This window comes from Halichoeres trimaculatus, unplaced genomic scaffold (genome assembly GCF_033239565.1).
Source record: "Halichoeres trimaculatus isolate MK-OKI-2021-1 unplaced genomic scaffold, fHalTri1.1 fHalTri1_scaffold_1, whole genome shotgun sequence".
NCBI lineage: Eukaryota > Metazoa > Chordata > Actinopteri > Labriformes > Labridae > Halichoeres > Halichoeres trimaculatus.
Window position 1 is genome coordinate 9360833 of NW_027437179.1, and position 9900 is coordinate 9370732.

Here is a 9900-nt window from a genome sequence, read left to right on the forward strand (position 1 = left end):
ATTTCTAAACTGATATTGAGGAACTGACTGTTTTTCTATTGTTATTATTATTATTATTATTATTATTAGTAGTATTAGTATTAATATTAATATTAATATTAATATTAATATTAATATTAATATTATAATAATTATTATAATAATTATTATTATTATCATTATTATTTTGTAAAAAAAAAAAAGAAGATGCATATTTGTTGCAGGCCTTAATGGAATGAAGTTCAGGGGCTACTGCCACAGGAGGGTTGTTTAGCCTTTCAACAACAGTAAGCAAGGCACATGTGGTGTTGTGGTTTTTGGTGATAATGTTAGGGGAAAAGATTTTCCAGCACGCCTCAGTAGTGAATCATAAATTTCAATTCTGTCTTTGAAAATCTCATAATGAATTTGGAGGTTTGTTTTTCACCACCTGCGCCCAGCTTTTCAATGCTCTCTCGTTCCATTTCTTAGCTGGGCAGCTGTGCTCCATCCAGATCTTTTGTATGCTCTGAGATAGTGCTCTCAAAGAAAACACCGGAATTATCAGACAGAGCAACATCAGTCACAACAACCTTGAAAATGTTCGGACACTTGGAGATAAGTCAGTCCAGAGTGTGGCCCTTATTGTGTGTGGGCTCCGTCACATACTGAGTCAGTCCAAAGCTGTCCAGATGTAAACAGAGTTCTTTCGGTCCCTCTGTCCTGGAGGTTGTCAACATGGACTTTAAAATCTCCAACAATAATAACATCATCAAATTCAACACATATTGAAGACAACAGTTCACTTAGATCATCACAAAAGCTTACACAATACTTAGGTGGACTGTACATGTTTATGAGTATGGCTCAGGAGATGTACTTAAGCTGAAGAGCATGAAAACACTCAAAACCTCCAAAAAATACCTGTTTGTATTTGAGGAAGTCATTAAATAAAACTGCAGCTCCACCTCCTCTCCTGTGAGCCCTGGCTTCACAAATAAAACTGAAGTCTGAAGGGGTTGACTCCATAAGAACAGCTGTACTGTTACTTTCACTCAACCAAGTTTCAGTTAAAAACATCGAATCAAGTTTGTGCTCAGTAATAAAATCATTCATTAAAAATGTTTTGCCTGCTAAGGACCTGACGTTGAATAAAGCCGCGTTCAGTGTCTTTGGGGCCTCATCCCATTTTTATGGGAACAAGCTATGACTCAAAGGAAATAGATACCAAATTTGATGAGTTTATGTATCCACATATGTTTCTCCTTTTATTCATCAGAGTCCTCTGTTTTCTTCTATTCATCACAGAGATTCGAAAAACTTCTTGGCTTCCAAAAGGCCCTGACTTTTCCTGGGTAAGAACATTTCTGATAGTGTTACAGCCTGGACCCAGCACGTATCAGTCAGACACACAGACATGATGATTCTCAGGGGGTGGGGGGAGCTTTGCGCTTTTTGGTGGATGGAGGTTTCAGCCGAGGTGGAATGGTGGCGCTGAAAGATGGGGAAGACTAAAAGGAGAGAGTGTGGGAGCTGAACATGTTGTCAACTGAATTCCAACAGGGAGCATCTTTGTCTGCATACCATCCAGGAGCGTTATCAGCCTACCAAGGTCGACGTGGAGGATCCAGAAGAGAGATAAAGATTGTTTGGGTCAGGCTAACTCTCAGTAATTTTCCAGTGCAGCTACTCCTGGTAGAGGAACAAATCAAGCTGAGCAAACTGCAGCAAACCAGAGAAAAAGCTCAGATCCACCTTCTAAAAGCAGAGCCTAAAAATGCTGAACTCTCCTTCACAGATGAAGAAGAACCCTTAACATTTTTTGATTATTATTATTTTGCTAACTATTGGACATTTAGCCTCTTTTTTTTTTTTTTTTTTTTTTTTTTTACATTTTAATTGTTTTCAAAGTATCCACTTTGTATTTTTTAAATGTACATTTGTTTTTCATGTGTTGTGGCTCAGATGAGGGGTCATAAAAAAAACTCTCCCCGCAGGAGAGTACGTCTTTATTAAGCACATTATTAATACGTCTTTATCGTCCTTATACAAAAAATGTGTTGCCACTGTCTGTACAGAGGAAAGTACACATACATACTTACCAATAGATGGTTCCTGAGATGCAGCTTTGAGCTATTTCAGAAAACTGGTTGATCATTGGTTGATCTGAAAGACAGAAACAGCAGAGAACTGAGCATAATCGTTTGCATGGGTGTCCCAAAGCATGTGCACAAGTGACGCAATGATGTGAAGATTAAACAAGTAGCCCAGTTTAGGCAATTTCAATCCTGATCTGGGAAATGACCCAAAGCAACTGAGAAAAACTTTAACTGATGCCCTCATTACTGAAACGGTGGAAAGGACATCTCGTTGCTTTTGAACGGATCTCCGACTCTCCTCTTTTCATTTCCTCCCATATCTCCCATGCATCACTGGTTGGAGGGACTAGGGCGCAAATGGAGGAAGAAAGGATGAAAGTTTGGAGCTTTGAGACACATCCATCGTTTTAGCTCCATATATGGTCCACACCAAAGGAGAGGAAGGGTGGGATCGAGCGACACGGGACTCCCGACTGACTCTATTCTTTAGGTTGAGTCATTACGCACTGTTAACATTAAAGGGGGGGAGGGGGCAGGGAGAGACAGACAGACAGACATAAGACTGGAGAGAGGAGAGGAGAGTGCAGTGAGAGTTGGGAAATGAACGGATCTTTTTGGTAAGTGACTCGGTTTAGTTTGTTCACCAAGATGATTCGTTCATTTGAGTGAGACGTCTACGAACGCAACATCGCTTTCCGTCAGCCATTTCTACTGCTCTTTGTTGTGGTGGGGACACGGAACTTTGAACGCTTACGTTACTCTGGCACGGGATTTAGTGTTAAGGGCTCGTGCTCAGTTCACGTCCTTTCGTGAGACCAGGATGTCTGAAACCCACCTCAGAGAAATACATCGATGTTTAGCCTAGTTTCATTTCTCTTATCTGACAGCTGGATGTGAGGAGATGTCCAGATTTCAGGACCTTAAAGATTTGTTCGAGCGGCGGCTGCTCGCTGCGGTCATCAGAGACCTGGGAGAAAGAAGAACAGTATCTGGATACGAAGAGGAGCTCCAGCGACAAAGAGAAATACTGGATGTGGTTTTAATCCCTGAGATAAAGCTGCACAGAGCAGGTTGGTTTCTGAACATGTGTGTAATAATGTTTCAGGGGAATCGAGCCAGTAGCTAAGGTTCATAGAAGTAGGATGTGATTTAATTCATGTAGAAACCACATCCGCTTTGCATCAGCCACAAACTCAAGATACAAACGGTTGGTAAAATGTTGAGGACATTATTTTCTTGATCAAATGGCGCTGAGTTGATGGAGCCCTTGTCAGTAAAGGGAAACAGGGCTGTAGGTCGCTGGTGCTGCGTGCTTCATGTTGATACAGTGACACTTGATGACTCATGCCATGTCCACACGTGGCCGGCTATTTTCAAAAACGAGTCCCCCCCTCCCCGTTCGTTTTTTTTAAAATTTTTTTTAATACTTCCGTTCACACGCAGCGGGTAAATCCGCCGGTGAGTGCGGCTCGAGGCATGCCAAACCCATAATGGGCAGTATTTTCCAGACGTAAAACCAAGCGGCAACCTCCGGTCTGAGAATATGAGACAATGCGGAAGTGCTAAAATCTGCTGTTTCTGTAGTGTTCGCTTAAGGCTGGCTCTGGAAGCAGCGGAAGTAACAGCCACATACACAGCAAGCCAGAAAAAAAGCTATTTTGAAGCCCGGTTCAAAAAACGTCACCTGTCCGAGTTGCTAATTTCACTAACGGCACACACTGTACGGGGGTGAATTTTTTTCTAACGCGGCCGTTCAGGGGATCGTAAGCTCCCCCAATAAGAGGCACAGCTGAGGGTCACGTGACGGCCGGCGCCCTATGACTATAGGCGAAGCCCTTGCCACCACCAAAACGGCCTATAGTCAATGTGCGTTTTTAGAAACCGACAGGTGACGTTGGCGAGACTACGTCCATGTTTTATAGTCTATGCGTAAAACCCATGTTAGCCAACCAGAATGAGTGCCCGTCATTCAGCTGTGACGTTTAAGAACCAAAAACTCAGTTTACTGGCGTCGACACAAATCTATGAAACCAGAGTTTTCCAAAATCTTTACTTAGGCTGGAGTTTTTAGAAAACATAGTTTTCGATCACGTAAAATTGCGGCTTCATGCGGACGACAGACGTAAACGCACAAAAATAAATGCGTTTTCCTCAAGCGGCAACCTCCAGTCTCAGAATATGAGACAGTGCGGAAGTGCTAAAATCTGCTGTTTCTCGAGTGTTTGCTTGAGGCTGGCTCCAGAAGTACCAGGAGTCACATACACTCCAAGCCAAAAAAGCCATTTTCAAAGCAGAAATTAACCTATTTACAGCCTGGTTCAAAAAACATCTCCTGTCTGAGTCGCTAATGTCACTAACGGCACACACTGTACAGAGGGGTGATTTTTTTTTCAAACTCGGCCGTTTAGATGATATTAAGAATGCAAGCTCGCCCAATCAGAGTCACAGATCAGGGTCACGTGACGTCAGGCGCCCTATCTGTCGGCTAAGCCCCTGCCACTACCAATATGGCCGCTATAGTCGATGTGCTTCATTTTTTGTTTCAGGAACAGATGGGTGACGTCGGCGAGACTACGTCCATGTTTTATACAGTCTATGGTTTTCCTAAATACCCGGCTACATGTGGACATGGCCCAAGACTGTGTAACCTGCCGTTAGGAGGAACATGAAAGTCTTTGTAGTGACAAAAATGTGTGAAAACAGCTGCTGCTCTGTTTTAAAGTTTTTAAAACAGCGTTGTCCAGTGAAGGCTTTGTGGCTCACACTTTTCGTCTCTCAAGTGTCAACAAATCCATCTGTATGGAGCCAGAACAATGACTTTAAAGGGATAGTTCCGTTTTTTTGAAGTGGGGTTGTATGAGCTCTATGTGACCACTAAGGACATTAGATACAGTAGAAAGTTGTCTCCTCTCCCTCAGTGAGACACAAACTTTAATCGATGGTGACGAGGAGATAGACGCTAACAGGGACAGACAGTACCAAATTCAAAGGCTATTTTCTCTGACATCTGACACAGACATCAAATGTTTTATATTATTTCATTTGTATACATTTTTGCATTCTAATAGTTTGTAATTTTTATGATGTTCTTCTTTTTTGATCACTTTTTTTTTGCTCACTATCTTTTTTTCGGCTTCAACTGTCTGTCACTCATTTGGCATGGAGGGGAGGATTACATGCTGTCGGCAAATAATACCGCACTAGACTTGACCCCACAGACCTATGCGACCCTTGAGCGTGACATCTAGAGTTCACCTGGAGCTCTAAAACCCCAAGTTAGTCTGTGTCTTTCTGCTGGAACTTGGAGAAGTTGTCAGCTCAGCTGGGCTGTAATGGGCCATCAGATTAGGACATGTGGAACACTGCAGAGATGACGAAAACTGCTGAGTGGGCCCAACCCAAAACAATCTTTATCTTTCATTCGACTCCTCCACATCAGCCATGGAAGTCCAATAACTCTCCTGGATGTTATGCAGACAGATGCTCAGCAGAAATTTGAGCATAGGCACTGTTTGTGAATGAGGCCCAGTGTCTCAACAAGCAGGAGGATCCTGGAATCAGTTGTCCAGTGAGATTGTCCTTACAGTTCAGCAGCAGTGCTGAAAATAAAGATCCTGAGTTTTTTCTTTCAGATGATCCATAAGGAAATTGATCTAATATCTCATTAATATTTGTTCACTGTGTCCTGCAGATGTTCAGCTGGTAATGGTGAAGAAAGAGGAGCTTCCCCCTGAGCAGCAGGAGAGGAGCCCCTATCCAGACCAGGAGGAGAATGAATCCCCACTCTTCAACGAGGAACAGGAGGAAGTGTGGATCGGTCAGAGGAGAGAGCAGCTTCAAGGACTGGAGGAGGCTGATACCAAGGTCCTGTTTCCTTCAGTCCATATGAAGAGTGAAAATGATGAAGAGGAACCTGAGTCTTCACTGCTTTATCAGATACTAACTGGCCATATGGAAACAGCAGCTGGTGGAGAGGACTGTGGAAGACCAGCACCGGCAAGGAGCTCAGATCCAGAAAGGACTTTCGAAAACGAGACTGAAGCCTCCTCAGAAACTGGATCAGGTTCTGAAAATAAAGCAGATGACTGGAAAGAGACCGAGGACTGTCTTCAAATATTAGGATCTGCCACAAACAATAGAGCAGAGACTGCAAAGTCAAACAATTGTCCTGAGCCAAGTAAAACCAATTATTTGGTTTCTCTGACAGAAGAGAGACCTTTCAGCTGCTTAGTGTGTGGAAAAAGATTCACTAGAAGAACAGATTTAGGCAGACATATGTTTGTCCACACAAAAGAAAAACCTTTCTGTTGCTCTCAGTGTGGAAAAGGATTTTGCCAGAAGGGAGGTCTGACTGCACACATGCTTGTCCATACCAAACCAAAATCTTTCTCTTGCTCTCAGTGTGGAAAAGGATTTACCAAAAAAGGAAATCTGACAAGACATATGTTTGTTCACACAAAAGAAAAACCCTTCATTTGCTCTCAATGTGGAAAAGGATTTTCTGAAAAAGTAAAACTGAAAAGACACATATTTGTCCACACAAAAGAAAAACCTTTCAGGTGCTCTCAATGTGAAAAAGGATTCAGCTATAGAGAAAGTCTGACTTCACATATGTTGGTCCACACAAAAGAAAAACCTTTTCACTGTTCTAAATGTGGAAAAAGATTTAGCCATAATCAAAATTTGACTGCACATATGTTGGTACACACAAAAGAAAAACCTTTCTGCTGCTCCACATGTGGGAAAGGATTTAGCTGTGAAAAGTATCTGACATCACATATGTTGGTCCACATTAAAGAAAAACCTTTCATATGCCCTGAGTGTGGAAAAGGATTTACCAAAAAACAAAGTTTGACTGCACATATGTTGGTCCACACAAACAAAAAACCTTTCTGCTGCTCTATGTGTGGAAAAGGATTTCACCGTAAAACGATTCTTACTTCACATATGTTTGTCCACTCCAAGGAAAAACCTTTCTGCTGCTCTACATGTGGGAAAGCATTTAGCTTTAAACAAAATCTGACTTCACATTTGTTGGTTCACACAAAAGAAAAACATTTCTGCTGCTCTGAGTGTGGAAAAGGGTTTAACCAAAAATTATTGTTGACAAGACATATGTTAGTTCACACTAAAGAAAAACCTTTCTGCTGCTCTGAATGTGGAAAGGAATTTAGCTGTAAAAAATATCTGACTTTTCATTTGTTTGTCCACACAAACAAAAAACCTTTCTGCTGCTCTCAGTGTGGAAAAGGATTTAACCGTAAAACAAATCTTTTTTCACATATGTTCGTCCACTCCAAAAAAAAACCTTTCTGCTGCTCTGAATGTGGCAAAGAGTTTAACTTTAAACAAAATCTGACTTCACATTTGTTGGTTCACACAAAAGAAAAACATTTCTTTTGCTCTGAATGTAGAAAATGGTTCAGACACAAAAAAAATTTGACAAGACATATGTTTGTCCACTTGAAAGAAAAACCTTTCTGCTGCTCTTAATGTGAAAGAGGGTTTTACTACAAAAAAAATCTGATTTCACATATGGTTGTCCACTCCAAAGAAAAACCTAGCAGCTGCTTTGAATGTAGAATAGGATTTAGCCACAAAGAAAATCGGACTGCACATATGTTTCTGCACACCAAAGAAAAACCTTTCTGTTGCTCTGTATGTGGGAAAGCTTTAACTGCAAAGTGAGGCTGACAACACATTGTTGTTTCTAACTGAAGGGTATGACTCAGCTGTTTGAGTGTGGCTCTAGATTTCTCCTTAAGCTGAAGCTTCACATGTCAACCCACAGTTTGGGGGGGAGACCTCAACAGATGCTTTGAATGAAGCAGACTCTCTTTGTGTTCAGTTATGAAGTTGTCTACAGAATTGTAAGATATGATGATGTAAAGTTGTATTGAGAGTTTTAAAGCTTGTGTTATTGAAAGTCATTGAACAAATATGAAAAGTATATTTGAAATAAATTTGTGCCTCTGTAAAAATACTACATATGGACGTCTTCATTTATAAAGCAGTTTAGTGTACCCTTGCAGAGGTGGTCAGGTTTTTAGAGTCCCATCTCACATTAGATGAGAGTCCTTCATTTTACATTAAGGTGCAAAAACAAATGCTGAGAAAGAGAGACAGAGAAAGGAGGGAAACTAAAAGGCAGCTGCAAAAATTATGGCACATATGTATATATAGTACAGTACCTAAAAAAGCATTATAGGCCTTATCTGGGTCAGACGTTGCATATACCTCTTCCTAGGTCTGAGCACATAGGTTAGCCTTCAAAGACTTAATACTTTCAGGTGTTTGGAGTCAGTTTTAGGTATATTGTATTTAAATTTATGAAAAATACTAAATATAGGAAGATGGTCGCTGATGTCGCTAATAAGTAGTCCAGCAGTAATTTGACTGCCTAGTTGGTTAGTAAATATATCATCTATCAATGTAGAAGTGTCTGCTGTAATTCTTGTTGGATGAACAATAAGCAGAAAAAGGGTATTACTATACATAGCGGTCATAAAATCTGTAGTTTTAGTATTTTTCTGTGGGTTTAAAAGATTAATATTGAAATCACCACACACAATAAGGACCTTGTTTAAATTACTGAACAGGCTATCAATTGTTTGATTGAAACTATCCAAGGATGATCCAGGTGTTCTATACAGGCAACTAACAATAATATTTGTAGACTTCCCCACCAAAATTTCCACTGTCAAACATTCCAAGACCCCATCAATAGTGATTGATTTACAGTCAATTTTTTTACATCTCAAATCAGCATCTTCATATAATGCAATTCCCCTGCCTCTTTTGTTAATCCTATTAGTAGTAAACATCTCATATCCATCCATTTGTACTTCACAACACCTCTCTTCATCTAACCAAGTTTCTGACACTGCAATGACACTAAACTTATCAAATTTGTTCAGGTAGTCTTTAATATTATTGTACTTCTTGTACAGACTCCTACTGTTGAAATGTATTATGCTGAAGGCTCCATTTATGTCAATACATCTACATTTCTCATCACTATAATATTCACAATCACTAGTTGTATTATTAAACAAATGTTCATCAGGATCTAAATCATAACCAAACTCATTACTTTTATAATCAACTGAATCATTCACATTCAAGTGTCCACTAATATCATCATCTTCTATATCTTCAAATTCATTATTATCAGAATCATTTATTTCATCCTCACTTAACATTTAACATTCATATAAGTCATACACAGACACTCTGCTAGCACAGCGCACCACATATGATAGAACCAAACAGGACACTGCCCACTCACACTCACAGAGCACACTATCACATGCACACACAGAGGGCACAGCACACACTAACACACACAAGTACACGCACTTTCCAAGTACGCAGCCAGAACGCACACACATCACAAGTCACATTATGTCCCACACAGTCCCAAATCATATTGGTCCCTTTAACAAGAAACGCCCGCGCACTTAGTCCTGAGTCCTTCATATGTCCTCCTTATCCATAGCCGCTTGTTGACTCCTCCACTGAATATCTTACATACAACCAAAGAAGATCTCTGCCAAAAGGTTGAACATAAAATGTCCCCAAACTCCATAGTTACACCAGCCAAAATAAAACAGGCATTTGACTCCGTATATTAACAGAGCTATCGCCGTTTTTCCACAGTCCAAACAAAAAACCTCAACATTAATCCGTCCATTTGTTTGCTTTAACTTGATCCCCCAGAACGCCTCCCGTTTGTCCCATCTGCACAGTACCACTGTCACTCCCCTACTATTTAACGCAAAATGAGTTGTATCAAGAATACCCAGTGGAATGAGCAACATTATCTAAATTGTCCAAGTTCTTT

The 9900-nt window shown here is 40.5% G+C and overlaps 1 protein-coding gene across 1 annotated transcript; it reads left to right on the forward strand.

The window, feature by feature from the left end:
• The first annotated feature begins 2704 nt into the window (after positions 1–2704).
• On the forward strand, positions 2705–8026 carry LOC141790975 (uncharacterized). The gene is made up of 2 exons (XM_074671149.1): positions 2705–3127; positions 5749–8026. The coding sequence occupies exons 1-2, from the start codon at positions 2959–2961 to the stop codon at positions 7548–7550; spliced, it is 1971 nt and encodes a 656-aa protein (XP_074527250.1). The 5' UTR covers positions 2705–2958; the 3' UTR covers positions 7551–8026.
• The last annotated feature ends 1874 nt before the right edge of the window (positions 8027–9900 follow it).

What these genes read in the sequence shown, in the direction of transcription:
- LOC141790975 (XM_074671149.1), top strand. Translation starts at nt 2,959, where the DNA reads ATGTCCAGATTTCAGGACCTTAAAGATTTGTTCGAGCGGCGGCTGCTC. An exon ending in GATAAAGCTGCACAGAGCAG is followed by an intron (nt 3,128 to 5,748) that starts GTTGGTTTCTGA and finishes TGTGTCCTGCAG; the next exon opens with ATGTTCAGCTGGTAATGGTG.